This window comes from Sebastes fasciatus, chromosome 5 (genome assembly GCF_043250625.1).
Source record: "Sebastes fasciatus isolate fSebFas1 chromosome 5, fSebFas1.pri, whole genome shotgun sequence".
NCBI lineage: Eukaryota > Metazoa > Chordata > Actinopteri > Perciformes > Sebastidae > Sebastes > Sebastes fasciatus.
This window is the reverse complement of record NC_133799.1, coordinates 16,657,748-16,680,914: the sequence shown is the minus strand read 5'-3', so window position 1 is coordinate 16,680,914 and position 23,167 is coordinate 16,657,748. Positions and strand designations below refer to the sequence as shown.

Sequence of the window (23,167 nt, the reverse complement as noted above, 5' to 3'; positions counted from 1 at the left end):
CTCTCATGACCGGGTTGCTCCAACAAGTGGGTTAATTGTTCTGTGGTTTAGGATTTATAACTTGGCTATAAATCACAGGCCTTCCACGGTAGCCCTTCAACATTTTTTAGATCTAGATTTGTTTAAATTTATACTAGCAACTAGGGCTGTCAATCGATTGAAATATTTAATCGCATGATAATCCATGATTAATCGTGATTAATCGCAAATTAATCACACATTTTTTATCTGTTCAAAATTTACCGTAAAGGGAGATTTGTCAAGTATTTGATACTCTTATCAAGCCCATCAGGCAACAACCGCTGTCAGTGTGTCAAGAGTGCTGACTTGACTATGACTTGCCCCAAACTGCATGTGATTATCATAAAGTGGGCATGTCTGTAAAGGGGAGACTCGTGGGTACCCATAGAACCCATTTTCATTCACATATCTTGAGGTCAGAGGTCAAGGGACCCCTTTGAAAATGGCCATGACAGTTTTTCCTCGCCAAAATTTAGCGTACGTTTGGAGCGTTATTTAACCTCCTTCTCGACAAGCTAATATAACATGGTTATTGCCAGTATCTTCACTCGAGCTTTAAAACTGAGCCCGCTACATCCAACGAAAGATTGAATGCGTTAAAGAAATTAGTGGCGTTAAAACAATTTAGCGTTAACGCATTATCGCGTTATTTTTAATTTTTGATCACTGCAAAATAAAATGATTACGGTGATCTAACAAAAACATAAAAATTCTTTAGATATTTGTCTTATCACGCATTTACTGGCTTGCTCGTTTGCCATTTTTGATAAGCTATCAATTGTTTCTTCCCTTCCTTCTGTCATTCTCTGTTACCGCTATATATTCATCTTGACATAACACACTAACAGAGTTGTTATCACTTCATCTAAGGCTGTAAATGTTACCTCACACTGTAATTTGTTTAAGAATCAGGGTTACTGATAACTCTTTAAACATAACATTTAACCCCCTCCATAAGCAGGCTCTGATCATACCCCCAACTAACCCCCCACGCTCAATGCTGGCTAAACGTGTTCTCCCAAAACATTTAAAGCAGCCATATACTAACAGAAACCTGACAGACTGACACCGTGGGTGCAATAAAATCACATTTGCTCATATCACTCTTCTCTCTCCCTTTCTTTCTATGTGTCTTTCCCCTCTACGTCTCTTGTGTTTTTAATGTTTTTCCCTCCTCTTACATTGTGTGTTTCCATACCCATGTTTGTGTGACTCTTTTGACTCTTTGTCTGTTGCGTGCTTGTGTGTTGTAGACACTGCTCTCCTGTCCACTACTTCCTCTCTGTGTTCACGGCCCACCACTGGGCCTCCCTCAGTGTCTGTCTTCCAAATCTCCACCCTAAATTCCAGCTCTTTATCTACAACCAGTTGGTCAGGTACTGTACAGTGCTCTCTATCTCTTACTCCGGCACCTCCCACTTAGCCCTGCCCTGCCTCACCCCCACCCTACCCCATGGAACATGCTTGTGTTCGTCCACTGGCACTGGGACCTTGTAGGGGTGGGACGGTGAATGATGACTGATGGGATGTGTTGGTTTGTTTCCAGGAAGGAGTTTGTGGGGGGAAGAGTTTGAGTGAAAACTTGAAAAGTGCCCAAGGAAGGCTGCCTCGCTGAAATAAACTAACCTTTTCATAACTTCACTTTAAATATAATGTCATTTTTATGCCAGTTTTGCCATTACTGTGTGCATTAAAGCATTCTGGTTGTGGAGCAAAAACCCCCAAATGGTTAAATTGAGAATATTAGAGATGAGTAACATTTTGTTTTGTGAAGGTTATGTTTATTTCAATAGGAGCCTTCCTTGTTGGATGGGAATCTCAGACTGCTGGGATTTCACTGATTTCTGTGGTGTTTAAATTTGTGACTCTTCCCCTTTTTCTTTCTTGCCTCTTGGAATGAACGTTGCAGTGCTTCTCACTTCAATGTCCTGTGTCTGCTGGCTGGTCAGCTCCGTCCAGCCCAGTCGTTGATGCAAAACGTTTAGAGATTAAACCACACTAAGACGTGGGAGTAAAGGACTTTTGCAGACCAGAGATCAAGTGGTCTATCTCTTTAATGAGCCCAGTAAATCTTAACTAGCCCTCTTTATTAGGTAACTGTTGCATAGGATTGGATAATAAGTACAGATGGCCATTGGCTGTAATAGAGTTTGGGAAGGCACTAAGAGAATCCCCCAGTCTGGTTCTTCAGTATCTGGCCTGTCATCAGTATACATTAGGTCAAGAGAAAGGCCTCTAAATTAGATCAAGGCTAAATAATACTGCACTGTAATGGCACCCATAGCTGTGGGGGACCACATTATACAACAGCTATACCTTTATTCGGATAGGCATCTGTAGAGATATGTTTGTATAAGAGACTTGGATTTTAGAATTACAAATTCTGTTGGCTTTGCAAGACAAAAAGACTGTTTCCTCTTTATCTTTATTGGTCTACTGAAGACAGACATTTATACAGATGTGACTGCCTATGCTTGGATTTTTTTCTATTACGTGTAACTGCTACATATGTTCGAGGTGTGTTTGTGACTGCACCCGATCAGCGTTCAACCCCTGGGTTTCAGTCTGATGCATGAATCTGACATCTTCACTGTTATTTTCCCGCTCTCCTTTTCTCCCGAGTGACATGTCATCACTTTATGCTCGTTTATTTGATGGGTGCTTGTACACTTCTTTATTTGGATGATGATTATTCCAGGGAAGGAAATAAGTAAAGCATGTATTGGGTGTGTATGTATTGAGGTTTGAGGTGAGTTTGCAGTGATAACTTAATGTACAGGTGATTTGGGTCTGCTTGGTTCTGCGATGTCATGTTTAACATTGCTTATGTTAAATGTCTTTGTCTCTTCTCTCCATCTTCACTGCCTTACCCCTCACTGCCCATCTTCTTCCTGTCTCTTCCCTCATTTTTCCATCTCCTCACCATCATCCTCCACTCCTTCCTCATCTCCCCCTTCTTTTTTCCCTTCTTTCTTACCATCCTCTTCCCCAGGTTCCTGACAAAGCGGGAGCAGCAGCTGATGCAGAGGCGTCACCATGCCGAGGAGCTGCTGCAGTGGAAACAGCGTCTGGACCAGGAGGAGGCAGAGGTCCGTAGGATGGAAAAGGAGGCCCTGGCTGTATGGGACAGACGAACACCTCGGGACACGGCAGGGAGTCAGGAAAAGGAGATCTCCGACATTAGCCCCAGCCCCAGTCACCATCAAAGCTCAGAGCCCAGAACTGACAGTGAGAAAGGTGAAGCAACAGCTGGTTTTGCCAGGTTTAAAATCAAGTCAAAATCAAGTCAAAATGAATCTGGACAAATTTCACGTTTATCTGTTTTACATGTTTTCAGAGTATGTGAGTGAGGGCGACTGTTCCTCTGCGACACCTGAGTCCAGTATACACACAGAGGGACCGGGGTCCCAGCAATCAGGAAGCTCATCTTCAGTTCAACCTGCGTTGATCCCTGAAACACCTTTGGCCTCCGTGCAGAGCAGCCCTGCGAATTACAGCCAGGACTTCAGTTCAGCTTCCCAGTCAGCTAGCAGACGAGTACGCAGACGTGTGGTTTTCTTTCCTTTGTTGTATTTCAGTGTTTTGTCCCATCTCTTTGATGGTAGCTGAGTTCATTTTGAGTGTCTGTTAGATGTTGTTGGGGTTATTTGTAGTGTTGAAAATATGCAAAGCTTTATATTGTGTGAGGGACATTCAAGGGGGTGACTACGTATTTGTTAGTTCATTGTCTTTGTAAAATATTAATCCAGGCATGCCTCTATTAGACCATCTGACTCAGATATTACATCCCGAAGTAATGTTCCTTTCACTTCCGCTCCTCCTCCTCCTGTTTTGTCTCCCCAGTCTCCACTCAAAGGCAGCCACAGCCCTGCTGCCTCTCCTTCAGATGGCAGCAGCAAAACCAAGATGCAACTGCGCTCCTCCTCCCGGACCGCCAACCAGGCCCGCACCCAGCCAGCTGAATCCCCCATGCCCACGCAGACTGGTGAGTTACCCGATAACTAAACACACATACACTGAATGTACAATAGTCCCTGGTAGTTCTCAGAGAAGATAGAAGGGGGCGAAGAAGAGAGAGAGGATGTAATGCAGCTATATTGCTGGCGCTGTGTAGTCCGGCATAATGTGATGCTGCCAGGAATACATTATGCAAGCACTTCCCTGATACCTAACCTGCTTAGCTGTGTGATAGGAGGAGGGAACACTTTGCTTTGGACTTAGTTACTGCACAAGCAAAGACAGTTCTGCTGGCCCAGCATCGTAGCTGAATGTGTTTTACTCCTTTTCAGGCCAGTTTAAACCTTTAATCTTTGTAATACCGTGTCTTCATTGTGTTCAAGCCAAAGCAACATGCACAAAATGAATCAAACACATTCTTATTAAAGAAAATGTACACTAATCTCCAAAGAATTGGGTTTGAGTTCGAGTGGGCACAAAGTTGGATTACCCCCTGCTAATCAGAGATCTGGCACCAGTTTCACATTCTAACTGATTTATCATCAAAATGTGCCTTCAGAACCCATTTCAGACCAGAGTGACATAGAGAGCCGTATCAATGCCTTGAAGGAAGAACTCAGAAAGCGAAAGTTTATGGCCTACCAGCTGAAGAAAGAGCAGAAGAAGAGGAACAAGGAGCGCCTGAAGGCACAAGAGGCCAGCCTACTGAAGCAGCTGGAGGTAAATGTGTATAAATGTGTGTGTGTGTGTGTGTGGGCTTCTAGATGGTTGTCTGAATGTTCAAATGTAGTTTGAACATTCAACCAAACACCAAAAGATGATTATGTTTTTATTAATGTGTGCGTATGTGTGTTTATCCATGTACTCTATAAGCAGATTTCTTCATATCTTAACTGTTATTCTCCTGTTTTCCTTTCAGAACTATAACAACTTCATTGAGAAAACTAAGGCGGAATTGAACAAGAAGCCAGACTCAACACCTGATACAAAGTCCCAGATCAAAGATTCCACCTCAATCGCAGAGCAGTCCAGTATTAAACCACCTGCTCACAGGTACCAAAAACAACTGTAAACATGACAACTAGGGCTGTCAATCGATTCAAATAGTTAATCGCGATTAATCGCAAATTCTTGTATCCGTTCAAAATGTACCTTAAAGGGAGATTTGTCAAGTATTTAATACTCTTATAAACATGGGCAAATATGCTTTCTTTATGCAGCTGTATGAATATATTTATTATTGCAAATCAATTAACAACACAAAACATTGATAAATATTGTCCAGAAACCCTCACAGGTACTGCATTTAGCATAACAAATATGCTCAAATCATAACATGGCAAACTCAAGCTTGCAACAAGCTAGTATGACATGGTTGCCCGCTTCAATCTTAAAAATCGCAAGTTGCGTTAATGCGCTAAAGAAATTTGTGGCATTAAAACGAATTTGCGTTAACGCGTTATTTAGTGAATTTTGACAGCCCTAATGACAACATATCCTATCCTATAATATCAGTTAGAAAAGATTGTTGTTCAATTAAAAGCAAATCCTCCTTTCTCAGGTCTGAAACCAGCAACATCTCTGACTCCGAAAGGACACAAGTTGATGCTTCATTAGATCACAGTGAGTGATATACTCGTCATAACTAATATATACATTACTTTTTAAAAAATGTGTTTTTATGTGGATGTTCCAATAATAATGTGACCCTTTCCCATTATGACAGATGCCCTTCCTCAACCTGATCACAGTAGATCCACCTCAGTGCCTGAAGAATTGTCTGATGAAGACCCACCGACCGTCACTCCAACTCCAGTATACGGCAGCCCAGAGTGTCCGCCCTCAGGACCGAGGAGCCACCTGTCCACAGAGGGGCATTTAAGACCTTCCTCTAAGGCACAGATGATTGAGTCTGGGGATGAGAACATTGTGTCGTATCAAAGATCTGACATTCAGGATGAGCTGGAGGTGGAAGTGAGCTCCACATTTGAGGATCAACAGTCTGAACGTCTACTCAAACTAGAAAAGGAAGAAGAGAAGCTGTCTAAATCGAAACATGTTTCTTCTTCCGTCAGTGAAGAACATCGATTTGTTAGCCTAGAACAAGATAAACAAATAAAGACGAGGGAAACATCTGAAGCTGAGGAAGTTGCAAAATCTAATATTATCTCCTCCAAGTCACATTCGGCTGCAATGGACCTCAAAACGTCACTTCATCCAAGCTCTGCATCCAGTCACCATTCCTGCTCTCCTGACTCGGTCGCCTTCTCTTCAAAGAAGGAGGCACCCATAAAGGATGTCGAGGCCTCTTCTCCCATAGCAGATGGTTATCACGATGACTTTGAGTCTTCAGTGGATTCTTCACCCAGGGAGGAGCGTCATAGCTCCAGGGCTGCCTCTCAAATCTCAGTTGCCCCTACTGAGATCAAGGCCTCGAGAAAGGACTCCCCTAGCAGAGCATCACCGTATGAAAGCCAGGTTGAGGAGGTTGAGGAGGAAATAGCCGAAGAACTGAGTCACCATTCAGGGACTAGTGGAGCTAGCCACTTATCTGGGAGACTGCTGGATCTTCATAACCACACAGAAGACTCCAAATATTACAAGGATATTGTTAATTCCAGCCACTCACCACCCATCTCTCCTCTGCAGACCCCTCTCTCTCCTGTCAGAGATGAAATGCCAAGTTTTACCATCGGCGATCGGGTTCTTGTTGGTGGCGTTCAGCCTGGCACTCTGAGATTCAAAGGTCCGACCAGCTTTGCTAACGGCTACTGGGCTGGCGTGGAGTTGGATAAGTCCGAGGGGAGCAACAACGGCACTTACGATGGGGTGGTGTACTTTGAATGCGACGAGAGCCACGGTATCTTCGCTCCTCCAGACAAGATCACACACCTGCCGGATAAGTTTGAGGTCTACACAGACACCACGGAGGATGAGGACTCGTCCTTTGATGGTCTGTCAGATAAAGGTGGGGATAAAAGTAAAACGGATGAGCACAAATCTTCAAAACAAGGAAATCTGAAAAGTGAAAATGAACAAACATCTAATAAGGTCCATGGAGATAAAAAGGTTACAGATGAGTCTATTCACAAGACTGGATCCCACCTCAATTCACAGCATTACAAAGACTTTCCCATTTCTAATGGCAACACTAGGGACATAATGTTGGATTTTGAAGATGCACCAACCACCCTTCTCATCTCTGATATGGACAACATTGGCCTGAGGAAGCAGAGTCAGAAGGACATCATTACTACCCTTGTTGAGAGAGAAGAGATAGACTCACAGCACCAGTTTAGTCCTGCCGATCTTTCCACAGATATCAGGGATGATAAGGGACAGACACAGAAGGACAGAGACTCACTGGACACATTTGCAGACAAGCTCCTCAACAACTTTGTGAAAGACACTTTGACGCAGTTTGCTGAAATTAAAAAGGCTAAAGAGCAGAAGATAGAAGCTGCCAACCAGATGAATGGAGACCTGTTAGGTGAACATGTTGAAGAAGAAGAAGATGGTTGGTTCCCTTCAGTGCAACAAAAAGACGGTCTACCTTTCTTCCTACCTACAGAAAAAGAGGAGCTGTCTTCTCCAGAGCTGTGCAACCGACCCGTGAGTATATTTCTGATTCTTTAGCGTCACTGTCAGTGAGCAAAAACCTTAAATATGTGTTAGTGCTGTACATGATTGAACTGTGGAATTTCCATTGTGTGGAAACACCAGCAATAACATTATCGAGTTACTTGCAAACAGTACTTGTTGATTTGACCTGGAGGACCTTGTTTTCGCTATGTGCTCATCCAAAGTTCAACTTTGTGTTGACAGACTTTATTGAATTTGGTGCGCTTTGCTGAAAAGCTTTTTGTGTGAAACATCAGTAAGAAAGAATAATCTTTAAGGCTAAAAAAAAAAAGTGTAAAACCATGATTTATAATGGGACTTGTTCTGTCACAGTGCAGTTAGATATTCATATTTATGGACAGTTCTAATTTTAAATTGGAAGTGAGCATTAAATTAACTTTTTTTCCTGTATTTTTTTCACAACAGGAGAGTCCGGTGTTGGGGGCCAGCGGTCAGGAAGAGCTCGCCAAGCGACTAGCAGAGCTGGAACTGAGCCGCGAGCTGCTAGATGACCTGGGTGACGATCAGGACTGGTTCGATGAGGACTTTGGCCTCAGCTCCCGTAGAGAACAGCAGAGACTCAAACAAAGAGAGGAAGAGGAGGAGGCGAGGCTGGGGAGTTTTGACTCATCAGCCGGCGCAGTTCTGGGGGGGCTGGTCTCATTATCAGGTGGGGAACAGCAGGTTAAGACTCCACCCAGACCTGAGCTACCTCTCCCCCTGCCCCCTAAACTACCTGAGCAGCCTGCCATGGTGGTGCCCCACTCAGCCACAGAGGTGGAGAAGATGGTCCATGCAGCCACTCAGGAGATCTGGGAGAGCTGTGCCCTGGGGAAGGAGGGAGCACTGACCCTTTCACAACTGCCCAACCCCAAACCTTCACAAGAATATCTGGGGAAAGAGCCCAGCAGCGAGGACCAAGAGGCCCTCTGCATCCGCAGCTACAGAAAGGTGAAAAGGGGAACTTGCAAAACATAAAAAAGAAGTATAACAAAAACAATCATACATACAGTATAGCCCACTGAAAAATGTTGTATTATACCACAATATGTATATTTGAAGAGAAGACAAGCATCCTTGACTTCCCTTTCACCCCCTTACCAATCATGCTGATGATAATCAGCACACAACTGTCCTGCTTCATAGCACTAAGCCGACAGCAGCCAGACTGGAAGTGTTGTCTTGAAGACAGCACTTAACTCTGAGTGAGTTCACTGAGGTTAAATGCCAGCCGAGTTTCCATTATTCAGCAAATTCCTCTCTGATTAGCAAGATGATGTTTTCAAGACGGCCATTTCAGTTGCCTTTGTCTTACAACTATGAGATATCCCTCTGCTACTGACAAACTTCAGACTCTTGCTCCAGATATTACCTCAGGCGGTCCAATTTGCTTTGAATGCAAATACTAGATCTGTTGAGCAGTACATACTGTATTTCTCACATTTTGACATGGTATCTCACTCATTTATGTTCACCTAACATATGATTACTCAGCCTGAGAACCGCCTGCAGCTTTAAGCTCAGGTTTATTTAATATTACATATTAAACACTTGCATCTCATTACTCTCTGTCACTCCCCAGGCTGTGTATGACCTGACGTGGGAGATGCTTCAGGATATCTATGCTGAGGACCCCAACGCCGATCAGCCTCAGTGGGTCAAACCACGGCGAGTCAAGTCCTCCTTCTTCCACAGAGTAAAGACACCAGGAGACCTCACCAAAATCCAGGTACAGAAAGAGACGCTACATTTACAGTATGTGTCTTTAAAGTACCTACCTTAGACAAACACCCTGACTACTTACTATATTTACAAATTCTAATTGCCTTATCTTAAGGGTATAGTTTGGGTCTTTGAAGTGTGGTTGTATGAGGTAAAATACGTTTTGCTCCCGGCCCCGTCCACCGCAGTACGTTGCTTTGCTTCCGTGCGGTAACTCCTGTCTGCTTCTCCAAACTGGTGGCGTGCCGACCATCATCTACTGTAGGTAATAAGCTGACTAAGGATAAGTACCTCATATTAACCCACTTCAAAACACCCAAACTATCCCTTTAAAGGCAACTAGGTTAGTTAATTATCTGAAAATGTTATGGAGTGCAGTAATAAAGTCACAATCAAATGCAATGCCTTTTAACACCTCATGACTTGATGGCTCGTTTTACATTGTGCCCCAGGAATTCATCTCCGCAGAAGTATTGAAACTGTACGGTCTGACGAAAGATCACAGCCAGAAGACTGACTGGCAGAAGATGCTCAAATTTGGCAAAAAGAAGCGAGACAGAGTCGATCACATTCTGGTAGGTAGTTTTTTTGTACATGATTTTAAAGGTCAGCAGTTTCATGTCGGGATTACATTTTACTGTCACAAGTTAAATACAAACAAATTGCATTTTTTCCGTCTTGTTTGTCCTGTGCAACCTGATCTGGGGTTTTTTTTTCTACTTTCGGACAATAGTCAATATTAGTTTGTTTATTTCTCTTAGATGACAACAGCAGTTTTATAAAACATTTGACTTGTATTTCAGAATAAGAGGATGTTACAGTAGTTGACCTTGCTTGTCTCTCAGGTTCAGGAACTCCATGAGGAGGAAGCCCAGTGGGTCAACTATGACGAGGACGAGCTGTTTGTCAAGCTGCAGCTGGCAGACAGCATCTTTGATGCTTTGCTGAAGGACACTGCAAACGTGCTGACGCTAATCTATGACAAGAGGGCCAAAAGAGAAAACGCCCTCTCCTGACAGCTTTCCTGCTTAGATCTTAAACTACAACCTCTAGCTCAATCCCAGTCTTTCCCCACCCCAGTGAACTCCGCCGCTCGGTCTTCCACCAGCTGATGTGCCAATAGCAACCCTCAGATGCCTTCAGTCCCAGCATTACCTCTCCGCTAAACAACTCCTACTTATTTCTGTGACATTAATTTGCTGAATTTTGCTCCAGCTAACTGTAGTGGTTATATACTTTGTTCTACACACAAAACGCCTCTTGAGCAATCCAGCCTTCTTAAACTTTAACCACCACCTAGTCTCAGTTCTCACCTCCCGGACTGGTCCTTTTGTAAACGCCAGCTGGAGAATGAGTAGATGTTTCGATAGGATGTACTGTGTGCGCCATTTGTCTGCACTTAAGTCCATTAATGCTGCTAAATTGATCGTTCCATATGGAACTGTAATATAAAATCCACCTGTAACAAAAGTAGGTTATATTTTGCATTGAATCTTAAAGTGAATATATATATGGATTCAAAAATTGTAAACAGAGTAGCAGATAAAGAGTATACAGTGTAGTCCCTAAGTGATTTGACAGTGACACATTATTGTGTTGGCTTTGTAATCCAGTTCATTGAAATTTAAACAATGACTATGAGGTTAAACTTTTAGTGTAATTTGAGGGTTTTTACATCCATGTTGGGTGATCAGAACCTCATTTAAGGGGTCTGTATGCCTGCCTTAAATTAAAAAAAGGCTGAAGTGTGTGACCCACAGAGATTGTGGCCGTCTTTACTTCTTGCTTGTTTCAGGAACTTTTTCCCTGAAGTTTGGTCTTCAGGCCCTAAAAACTTCTTGTTTTCTTCATCTGTATATTTCGAATCATTGTCCTGCTGCATTGGCTCTAAATTGGGGGACTATGTATACAAAACACTTTAACTTTATTATCATTGTTGAATTTTAAATCCAATGTGCTGGATGAGAGCTAAAACAATCGAAATTTGTCTCAGATCAAATATTGTCAGACTACGTTGTATTGGAGCGTCACTGAGATCAGATATTGTATGAAACAGTTTGCCTCCATAGTTATATTATTTATTGTGTGATTAGAGGAGTAAGGAACATTGTGAATTGTAAATGATCTTGTCAACATGTAGAGAACAGATTTTAACATCTAATGAAACTGTAAAAAGCACAAACAGAAATGTGAATGTGAACACAGCAATATATTACGTAGGAGGTTTAATGGATGCTATTGAAACCAGAAAAAGAACATGGGGAGAAAACTGTTTTAATATTTAAACGTTGTAGTGTTAATGATTCATTGAAAAGTGTTCTGTGTGACTTTTATTGTGGCCACAGCTGTCCGGTTGGTCGACGTGTCCCACTTTTGCACTACATGTACACTTATGTTATCTCATACAATCAGAAAAGAAAATGCTTGTCCAATGATTTGCGGTTTATTACTTTTTCTGTGCTCTAACTGAAGCTTTTTCACCCCGTTCAACATTGTTTTTGTTTTAGCATTTGGGGAGAAACATGTCCAATTTTAGATTTCATTTGGTCTTTTTTTTAGCGTGTAAACACACTGCATACACAGAATATATAGTATGCAAGTGGGACACAAAAGATTTGATATTTTCAGAATGGCATCATAAGACAGAACTGAAATGCTGGATTTGAGCCTTACTTATCCTACAGTCCATTTTCTCCCCAAGACCTGAGAAAAACACCTGTGGATGTCTTGTTTCTTCATCAGTTGCCCTGGTAAAGTTTGCCAGCTGAACATTTGCCCAAAAACCATCGGGTCGTGTAGCAGCATGGTTATCTGCTCCACTTGTTGCTGTGAAAGTTTTGGCTCCACAGCAATCAGCAAGCTCAAACCAGCCGTCAGAATGTAGCCAGACAACAGAGGTAGTCTTTCAGTTTAAGTGCCTCTTTTAAGTTCAGTTGTGGATTTGTAACAAACTTTGTTGATGTCTCAACATCCTTTGGACCTATTTTCTTTGAATGTCTCTTCCAACTGCTGTACCGTTTTGTAAACGATCCTTAAATGACTGCTCTTCCTTCTAAACCGGTTTGCCAATACTTCAGTTTCTGCCTTATCAAGCTTTCTGTATTGAAGCAGAGTTGAGAACGTTTTTTTTTTTTTAAACCTTCTCATTATTCTGTGCCTCAGCCTGAGGAAATGTTTGTCATGCTAACAGCTCACTCTTAAATATGACCTGCTTCTTCTCCATGTCACCCTGCCTGCTGCATCTGTGCAAATAGACACAGTTGAGTCATTTTATTGATAAACTGTATCAGGAACTAGATTGTCGACACTCCACCTCCACACGCACAGTGTGAGTCGTAGAGCTGATGAGACTGAGCATGTAGGACTGTATCCAAGGGCTTATTTGAGTCCTCACTGATCCAACAAACTGTGTACAAACTCATGACATTAATCTTCACTGACTGTTTGGAGCTAAAGTGACCTTAAAACTGAGTCTTTTTTTCTACCGTCAATGTTTTAAGAGTTGCTAATGTTCAAACTGTAAATTATATAATGTAGAAAAAGACCAAAAACATTTGACACCAACCTCTCCATGCTGTATGACTTGTATTTCTGGTCTGTAGTATGTAACTAATGGTGACATGATTAGTACTTCAGAAACACTGTTTGCAAAGCTTTATTGCAAACCTTCTAGGATTGTCCTCTTGAATTGATTGTATGTGGGAGGAAGTTGAGTTCCCCTCTGTAACTATGCAGTACTTGGTCTTATGCATTGCTTCATATGTATGGACCAAACAGCTTAGATTTCTGCTGTAGTCTGTAGATTTAGGACGGAGTTGCTTCTATCTGCTGGTCTGAGCTGACCTCAGACCTCTGACCTTTGCTTCACTGGGAGATGGAGCAACTTCACCTTTTAATAGAGTTTGATGCGAATAACTGAATTTAAAAAAGTCGGCACAAAAGATTTGATTATCAAATTAACCCAGTCAGACTAGATTTCATCTTTTGAAATGTTTATGAATATTTATAATAATGTGCTGTGAGTGTGCGCCAAGTGCACTTGAAGACTTGTACAATTCTTTTATGGGTGTAAATATACTGTCTATCCTATCTGACCCACTGTTACTGTAACCTGAACGATTGTTGTAAGATAAACACTGTTTACTTTGCAAATATGTGCAAAATATATATTTGTTAACTAAATGAACTTTGAAATTGTAAATAAAGCTTTCATTGTTTGTAAAGGAATGCCGACTTGAAATGTGTTTGCGGTGGTTGCCGCACAGTGTTGTTGCAGCACTGGCGGCAGGTTCAAAGGAATCTCCTCCTAACTGTCCAAATATTTTTCTGCTGGCTTCCTCAAAACTGCAAATCCATGATAACAATTTCAAAATACAGGAGAATTGAGACCTGTTACTCCTAAACTGATCGATCGCCGGGCTGCAGCAACCATTGAGGACACCACTGTCATGTCCACTTACATTTATGGCAATGTGGGAGTTATATGACGTGAAAAGGAGTTTAGTATTCTATTTCTATGGATTTTACAAAGTATAAAAATCTTAAAATGTGACTGTTTTTAGACAAAAAAAACTGACTAGAACATAATGTTCAGAGATAATAAAATAAACAAATGTATGGATTTTTTTCACATAATTCACAGAAATGTTTACTTTTTTAAAAAAAATCATGGCTAAGGCCCTGATTGATTTTTTTGAATGGCCTTTTAATACAAAGACATGGACGAAGGATATTAAAGTTTTCTGGTGCTAATGGTTAGTTTACATAAAATTATAATTGTATTATTTTATATATATTTTCATATTTGTACATTTATTTATATATATATAACATTTGTGTAATATTTTTATATATACATATATAGCCAAAAATATTACACAAATGCTTCTTTTTCAATCTTAAATGATATACTGTGTGTGAAATACTTTTATTTATTTTTATTTATTTTTTTATTTTTATTAATTTATAAAAAATGTAAATATGGCCAAAAACAGAGATTGTGATTTCACTATAGTTTTCTTGTAAAGAGGAAATCAAAAGCTTTTATTTTGACACACATACACAAAGAAAAAAATAAAATCATAACTCAAGGTCCACTTACCAGCATTTCTGTGATTTCAACCTCATCTCGTCATGCCATTATTCAATGGCACTGGTGTTCATCATCGGTTGTCATGGAGATAACTCCATCCATTGAGGAAAGCCGTGTGATGCGTTTGGAAACCCCCAGAAAAAGTAGTTAATTATTAAAGTTAAAGGGACTGTTTGTAACTTTTTACACGTATAAATCTACCGGGTCGGTTTCCCATGCGCGCTCGCATATGCGCGCTCGTGTGGCTACGCTGTTCAGACTCAGACTCCAACAAAAACTACATGGAAGCACCAAAACCACAAAGTTATATCTAGTGAAGCCCGCCTTGCAAAACAGTGTTGACTTTTTCTGGGAGACCGTAGCTTTGGTCTCCAGGCCCGGAGTCTCTGCTCCTCTGCTCCTCTGGCTGCCTTCACTCACACAGCGCACTCATTCTCGCTCCACCTCACGTGCATGCGCACACTGCCGAAGACTTCGTAGCTCTGAGAATATCTAGTAAATTTACAGTGGACGTTTGTGAAGAAATAAATGCTGCAGCTCCTCCAGACCAACAGAGGTTTCCCGTGACTTGTGAAGTGACGGGGCTCCGCAGCGAGAAACGTTATCGTCTCTGACCGGGTGCCGTTGTCTCCCTACGACTGTGGTCGGAGACGATAACGTTTCTCTTCTTGCTGAGGCAGGAAAAGTCAACGCTAGGATCAGCATTGATTCATGTAGAGACCTCCGCCTGGTCAGCTAACATTACTGCCAAGCAGGTGAAATATAGAGTGATATTGTGGTTTTAGCTGACGTGTGTCGCCTCACCGTTTTGAGCAATGCTCGTTCATGTCCATTTAGAGCGAGCACAAGCGCGAGCCCGACGCTGACTTTCGTTGACTTAACGGCCACAGGTGTCGCTGTTAACAAGCGTTTCTAATTCTTACAAATAGTCCCTTTAAGTTTTTTTTATAAAGTATTATTTGTTTATGTATGTATTAAAACTCATTGTGAAGGTTAAGAATGAATGTGTAACGCTCAACTAATGTTGATTGTGATTTTACTACTAAAGTTTTCTAGGTAAAGAGGAAATCAAAAGCTTTTATTTTGACACACATACACAAAGAAAAATAAAATCATAACTCAAGGTTACCTGTGATTTCAACCTCATCTCATGCCGTATATATATATATATTTTTTGCCAGAAATATTACACAAATGCTTCTTTTTCAATAGATATACTGTGACTTTTATTTTTTTTATTATTTTATTTGTATTAATTTATTAAAAAATGTTAAGTTATTTTTATAAAGGTATTATTTGTTTATATATGTATTAAACTCATTGTGGAAGTTAAGAATGAATGTTTTAACGCCCAGCTAATATTTTGATTCAAACTAATTTAAATCTAAACAATATTAATAGTTATTAAGTTTATTTCCTGTATGAAAGCCGCGAGGGAGCCAAAAAAAAACTGAACCTCTTGCGTCACTTTAACTCAACTCAGCGTTTCAGTCGAGTTATGGAGAAACATGGAGATAAAGTAAAGACTGCGAGGTGTACTTTGTGATGAGAGGAGTGCTTTTAAAGGACTAGTAGGAGCTCTTCTGGGAGGGGAGGACCCATGAAGCCTGCTGACTACCGGGGGAAAAGAGAGGGAGAGAAAAAGTTGTCAAGTTTTGTGACACGGAGGTGAAAACTTGGTCCGTCCACACAGCTACGGTTATTAACATCAGCGGCTCTGACGGGGGAAGATGGCGCGGCGCTGCGGCCGTGCCACGTCTCGGTTTACCGGAGAAATACTCATATATCCCACTCACATACCCGCAGTTTGGTTATGTTTCTGTCTCCTTTTCCCTCCTCCTGCTGCTGTGGTGGAGGCTGGCGGACTGTACTCCGCGTCTGACCAAGTCATCGTGTTAAGTCCGGACAACGCGGAGGCGGTTCTGGTGAACTCCTCAGCAGCGATACTAGCCGAGTTCTACGCTTCATGGTGCGGACACTGCATCGCCTTCTCTCCGGTGTATAAGAGCCTGGCCAGAGACATTAAAGGTTGGTTATACGGAGCTGCTGCAGGTCACGTAGCTGCTTTACAATGGCAATATAATCATTGTTTAACACTTGTTTTATTCACATGATAAGACAGCAAACAGTCAAACATGTTAGGACTAATAATTAATTAGCTTTTAAGGTCCCATATTATTAAAAGAAGTGAGATTTTCATGTTTTTTTTTATTATAAAGCAGGCTTAAGTCCTATATAAATACAGTGTAAGTATTGAAACACTCAATCCACAGGGAAATACACACAGCCCGTATTCAGAAACTTTGCATTTGAAACAAGCTGTCAGAATTTCTGTCCATTTGTGATGTCACAAATCAACAATATTTAGACCAGTCTATAAGAGTCTGGCGAGAGACATTAAATGTTGGTTATACGGAGCTGCTGCTGTTTACAATGGCAATATAATCATTGTTTAACACTTGTTTTATTCACATGATAAGACAGCAAACAGTCAAACATGTTAGGACTAATAATTAATTAGCTTTAAAGGACCCATATTATAGAAAAGTGAGATTTTCATGTTTTTTTTATTATAAAGCAGGCTTAAGTCCAATATAAATACTGTGAAAGTATCAAAACACTCAATCCATGGAGAAATACACACAGCCCGTATTCAGAAACTCTGCATTTGAAACAAGCTGTCAGAATTTCTGTCCATTTGTGATGTCACGAATATACAATATTTAGACCAGTCTATAATAGTCTGGCGAGAAACATTAAAGGTTGGTATACGGCGCTGCTGCAAGTCACGTAGCTGCAGCTGTTTACAATGGCAATATCATCATATTTCACTCTGCATTGTTTAACACTTTTCAGAGCTTGTTTTATTCACATGATAAGACAGCAAACAGTCAAACATGGTAGGACTAATGATTAATTAGCTTTAAAGGTCCCATATTATAAAAAAAAGTGAGATTTTCATGTTTTTTTATTATAAAGAAGTCCTATATTAATGTCCAACATGTGCAATATTACTTATTTTTCTGTTTGTTAGCTTACTTTACTTTTTTTATTTTACTTATCTTATCTTATTTACTAATTTTACTAAATGTATCTTACTTAATTGTTATTCTATTAGGCACTGGTGCTAGAAATAGTACTTTTTTATTTTATACACTAGAACTTGTTGTAATTTTGTTGTATTTTGAGCAATCTCTGGCACAAGAATTTCCTTCGGGTTTAATAAAGTTCTATCTTATCTTATCTTATCTTATCTTAAATACTGTGAAAGTATGGAAACACTCAATCCACAGGGAAATACACACAGCCCGTATTCAGAAACTCTGCATTTGAAACAAGCTGTCAGGATTTCTGTCCATTCAGGATATCACGAATATACAATATTTAGACCCTTTATACAGATTTAAACGTAAACATTTTAAATGTGTCCCAGTTTATCTCCTGTTGCAGTGTATGTGAATGTCATCAGCTGACAGGAAGTACACATGGACCCAAGCTGTTGCCTAACAACACAATTCTGTTGCAATTCTGTTGCAATTCTTTTGCAATTCTGTCAAAATGCCTAAACGGAGCATTTCAGACAGAGGGTGAATACAGGTATATTCAGGCTGACAGTATGAGGAAAATAAAGGTTTTTTGAACATTAAAGCATTTAAACATGTTCTAGTGGAAATACAAAATATAAGTATGAACCTGAAAATGAGCATAATATGGGACCTTTAATGGTTACATCTCACTGTATTTTTTATAATCTGCATGGAAACAGTGAAAGCTGTTGTTTCTATGTTTATTAGAGCATGATGATGTGATCTAATGAATGTCTTTTTTATTCTGGCTCCATCACACATCCTTCAGCTGTCTCTGTAGTTCAAATATTTTTATTAGGAAGCATGTGCATGTCAGTGATATGGAGTGATATAATATCACAGAGCCATGAGAATAAATATAATTAAGACGATAGTTGAGGGGGTAAAGTTTGTGATGATGGCAGGAGGGCCTGACTCAGTCATGGGGTATTTCACTGTCACACACAGTCAACAACTGATGTCTTGGCATGCTATCAAATGCTTGATCCATCTGATATTTGAAGGAGAATACAGGAGAAATTAGGATTACATACTGATGATATCACTGGCATCATGGCAACACGCAACCTGTGGATGTCTATAAGCTACAATATACATGTAAAATGATCAATTCTGTTATTTTGTACCAGAACTACACTATATGTGATGAGTTTGTTGCCGTTTCTCCGGTTTATAAAAGTCTGCTGCAAGTCACATAGCTGCAGTTGTTTACAATGACAATATAATCATATAATCACATTGTTTAACACTTTTCAGAGATTGTTTTATTCACATGATAAGACAACAAAAAGTCTCAGTTAGGACTAATAATTAATTAGCTTTAATGGTTACATCTCCCTGTATTATTTTATCATCTGCATGGAAACAGTGAAAGCTGTTGTTTCTATGTTGTTTCTATGTTTATTAGAGCATGATGATGTGATCTAATGAATGTCTTTTTTATTCTGGCTCCAGCACACATCCTTCAACTGTCTCTGTAGATCATGAGCCAAAATAAATATCACAGAGCCATGAGAATTAATATAATTAAGATGAGGGTAAAGTTTGTGATGATGGCAGGAGAGCCTGACACAGTCATGGGGTATTTCACTGTCAACAACTGATGTCTTGGCATGCTATCAAATGCTTAATAGGAGGGTCATCCATCTGATGTTTGAAGGACAATACAGGAGAAATTAGGATTACATACAGATGATATCACTGGCATCATGGCAACCCTCAACCTGTGGATGTCTATAAACTACATATACATGTTGGTAACATCTAAAATGATCAATTCAGTTATTTATATACGCTCTATTCAATTAAGTATGATTTTGTTCTTGACAATATGGACTTCTTGTATATTGATATAAAGCTGCACAATTAATCGATTAGTTGTCAATTATTAAATTAATCGGAAACTACTTTGATAATCGATTAATCGGTTTGAGTAAGTTTTTAAGGGGGAAAAAAGTCAAAATTCTCTGATTCCAGCTTCTTAAATGTGAATATTCTCTGGTTTCTTTACTCCTCTATGACGTTAAACTGAATATCTTTGAGTTGTGGACAAAACAAGACATTTGAGGACGTCATCTTGGGCTTAACACAAATTGACATTTTTCACCATTTTCTATATAAACCAAACAATTAATCGAGAAAATAATTGACAGATTAATTGACATTGAAAATAATCATCAGGTGCAGCTCTTTATTGATATACTGAAGTGCATATTGGCATGCATGGCACAAGGACAAGCCTGTTCAGGGCGCTGTAGACGGTACACTAAATATTTACTGTGGCTCTATTTGATGTCTGTTCTTCAGAGTGGAAGCCAGCTGTGGACCTGGCAGCTATCGACTGTGCCGCAGAGGAGAACAGGAAGGTGTGCTCTGGCTTCAGCATCAGAGCGTATCCCACCATAAAGGTATTATACAGTATATAAACTGTTTACACAGGCCCACATACTGTGTCCTCCCTCCTTTCGTGACGGCTGCTATAGGAGAATTCACTTATTTATACAGTAAAGGGACAGATGTGACTACTGTGTCTACTGTTGCAGAAGTATTGGAACAAGTCTTCAGCCTTAATTTTATTTAGCTATTATTCAAATAATAATTTTATAATAGGCAGTCTAAAAGATATTACTCTAGCTCTGTGAAAAACACAGCTAGATTAAGCATGTAATAATAACAGTTGTTCTGTTTTTGGTGGATGGAGGTATTTGTAAAACTAAAATGATTAGTTGATTAATTGATTAGTCGATAGACAGAAAATTAATCAGCAACAATTTAAATAATCAATTCATTTTTTTTAAATAATTTTTTTAGCAAAAGTTCAGTGGTTCCAGCTTCTCAAATGAATCTTTGCTGTTTTTTGTAGTCTTCTACGATACTAAACTGAAAACATTTCAGTACTTTTGTCATCTTGTCAACTTGAATAACCGGCAAACTAATTGATAAGATAAATAATCACTAGTTGTAGCCCTAATTTGACGAGGTTCTGTTTGTTTTTCCTTAATTAAAAAGAGAGAGAAGCAGGTGCTTTTGAAACAACTTTAAAAAAGCCCTCATTCTTTTAGGACTGCAACTAACGATTAGTTTCTGTTGATTATTTTCCTGATTAATCGTTTAGTTGTTTGGTCTATAAAATGTCAGAAAATGGTAAAACGTTTCCTACAGCCCAAGATGACGTTCTCAAATGTCTTGTTTTGTCCACAACTCAAACATATTCAGTTTGCTGTCGTAGAGGAGTAAAGAAACCAGAAAATATTCACATTTTCTTAAACAATTGCTCAAACAGATTAATCAATTATCAAAATAGTAATTTAATAGTAGATAACTAATCAATTATTTGTTGCAGCTCTACATTCTTTATCTCTCTTTGTCCTTTATTACATGACTTGAATAAAATAATACATCAGAAACAACACCATATTTCAGCCGTGTGGTTTCTCTATCTGGCAGCAGCACACCAGATTACATTCAGAAAACATACCATTTCTAGTCCCTTCACTTCCATTCAACTCCAATACAGGTTCTGAAGTGACCATAAAATCAGGAATGTTCACAGTTTTCCTCGAACATGTCTGTGAGCTCCCTTTTTTCAACACTAATACGTTATGTTTGATTTTGATTAGCATGTAGTGTATAATGTGCATAAGCATGTGTGGAAACAAAAGACTTATTTGCAGGTACTTTACAAAGATATTTGATAAACCAGAGTAAATTCAAGAGTTTAACTTTTTATCCCCTAAGTGATCAGACTCCATCTATCCTACCTATTAGTGTATTTAAGTTGTTAAACAGGGTCTTTTCTCCTTGTAAAAGTAATAGTTTTAGATTTCAGTGTAATTTTGTGTTCAATGTGTAAGAGCAGCTTATTATAAAAGGGTTTATAGATCATTTTTGAAGCTCTGGATGTGAACAAGACAGATGGGGTTCGATGCTGTAGATGCAACAGTCTATTCCCAGTAGAGTTCACTTTTGCATGATCAGCAGAAACACTCCAGCTTCAAACATCTGCATTTGTATTTGTAGCGTATCTGATTAGTCAGCAGTAGTGTGTGTTTCAGACTCTGTCATCCAGCGAGAGCCAATGAAACAAAGAGCTCCTTCTGTTTGAACACACAATGGAGCTTTAACATCTGCGACTCATTTTAACCAGGAAGGATTTAGGGGTCAAGGCGGGCAGAGGGGAAAGCTGCCCCTCCCCTCCCCCCACCCACCCACCGAACATTACACAACGTCGCTTTGCTTCTCTCATGGCCGTGTGAGGGCCGTCTCATCTGATCATACTTCTCTCTTTCTCTTCACCGACTTCCTACGTAACCCAAACTTTCTCTCTCTTTCACTTTGCAGTTCTTCCATGCTTATTCCAAAGCTGCATCTACAGGACAGCATTTTAAAGGTACTACTACACACACAGAAGCAACTCAGACCAGTGAAAAATAAAGGAGCCCTCACCTTAAACTGGTCTTTCATAGAGAATTTGCAGTTGTTTGTATACATGTTCAGGTAATCTTTAGGGAATGATAATCAACTGCAGTGTATAATGTCCTCTTGATGCTCTTTGACCTCCAGCTTCCACTCATGATGTTCGGGTGCTCCGTCACAGGATCATAGACAAACTGGAAAGTCATCAGGAGCCCTGGCCCCCCGCCTGCCCTCCACTGGAGCCCACCAGGTAAACACACACACACACACACACACACACACACACACACACACACACACGTATAACCATTTTGAAAGGTTAATCTATCTGTTTGTCAATCTGTCTGCTCTACTGTTGACATGCACCATCAACCTGCATCTTTTTTATTTGTATTGACAAATTTTAACGACAACACATACATCAAACAAAAATCAAAACCCGCAACCCAACCCGAAAGTTCACGCACCTGCACTCGCACACTCACACACACACCCACACACTCTTACACCCGGGGAGGAGTAATACAAATAACTAAGAGAATTATCTAAACCGCATGTCAAGGACAAAACATAAGTATCGTTACATACAATATCATCCACGTGATAGTTAAATGCAAGCCGTCCATAGTGGGAGTATTCAACAACAGAACAGAGAAAAGGAAAAACAAAACAATCAATATATGAATAGAAATATTGTCAAGCTGAGTGCAAATAATGCAGAAAGGGGCCCCAAGATTCTTCCCATTTATGTTGACATTTAAAATTATTGGCTCGCAATTTCTCCATGTGGATAACTGAGACCAATTCATGCAACCAGTTCCTGAAGCAAGGTGGAGTTGGTGTCTTCCAGTCTTTGAGAATAAGTTTTTTTGCTATTACCATGCCCATCAATAGAGTTGTTTGAATATGTAAAGGGAGAGTTGAGGAGTCCTCTGAGGATCCAAAAAGAGCCAAGTCTCTGTCAGGAGAGAGAGTCCTTTGATGAACCCCAGAAAAAAAGAAAAAAATTCTTAACCAAAATTGATAAATTAATGGACAGTCCCAAAATAAATGCAATATATAATATAAAATAAATCATTTGATCAACATGCATCTTGATAAAGAAAATATGTATAACTATATTTTACAATATATTAGTAATGTTTTTGCAGTTGTGCAGTCTAATAGGAAGTTGCAAATAATAATAATGGTAATTTTTAAACCTAGTTACATACACAGTAAGGACTAAATGTCCTATGGGAGAGTCCATATT

General features: G+C 39.8%; 2 protein-coding genes across 3 annotated transcripts in view; both read left to right on the top strand.

Annotated features, from left to right (window-relative positions):
* Positions 1-13,548, top strand: part of cep350 (centrosomal protein 350) — a 37,803-nt gene extending 24,255 nt beyond the window's left edge. For both annotated transcript variants that reach the window (XM_074635358.1, XM_074635357.1), the window contains 11 exons: positions 3,014-3,258; positions 3,359-3,558; positions 3,865-4,006; positions 4,538-4,698; positions 4,898-5,031; positions 5,540-5,601; positions 5,705-7,590; positions 8,026-8,550; positions 9,182-9,328; positions 9,774-9,896; positions 10,167-13,548. In XM_074635358.1, coding sequence (XP_074491459.1) covers positions 3,014-3,258; positions 3,359-3,558; positions 3,865-4,006; positions 4,538-4,698; positions 4,898-5,031; positions 5,540-5,601; positions 5,705-7,590; positions 8,026-8,550; positions 9,182-9,328; positions 9,774-9,896; positions 10,167-10,337 — 3,796 coding nt within the window. In that variant the 3' untranslated portion in view covers positions 10,338-13,548. The remainder of the gene's footprint in view (positions 1-3,013; positions 3,259-3,358; positions 3,559-3,864; positions 4,007-4,537; positions 4,699-4,897; positions 5,032-5,539; positions 5,602-5,704; positions 7,591-8,025; positions 8,551-9,181; positions 9,329-9,773; positions 9,897-10,166) is intronic.
* A 2,349-nt stretch (positions 13,549-15,897) lies between these two features.
* The window catches only part of qsox1 (quiescin Q6 sulfhydryl oxidase 1), a 35,724-nt gene continuing 28,454 nt past the window's right edge, over positions 15,898-23,167 (top strand). The window contains exons 1-4 of the mRNA XM_074635356.1: positions 15,898-16,441; positions 19,807-19,907; positions 21,841-21,889; positions 22,063-22,165. Of these exons, the coding sequence (XP_074491457.1) occupies positions 16,144-16,441; positions 19,807-19,907; positions 21,841-21,889; positions 22,063-22,165 (551 nt within the window). The 5' untranslated portion in view covers positions 15,898-16,143. The remainder of the gene's footprint in view (positions 16,442-19,806; positions 19,908-21,840; positions 21,890-22,062; positions 22,166-23,167) is intronic.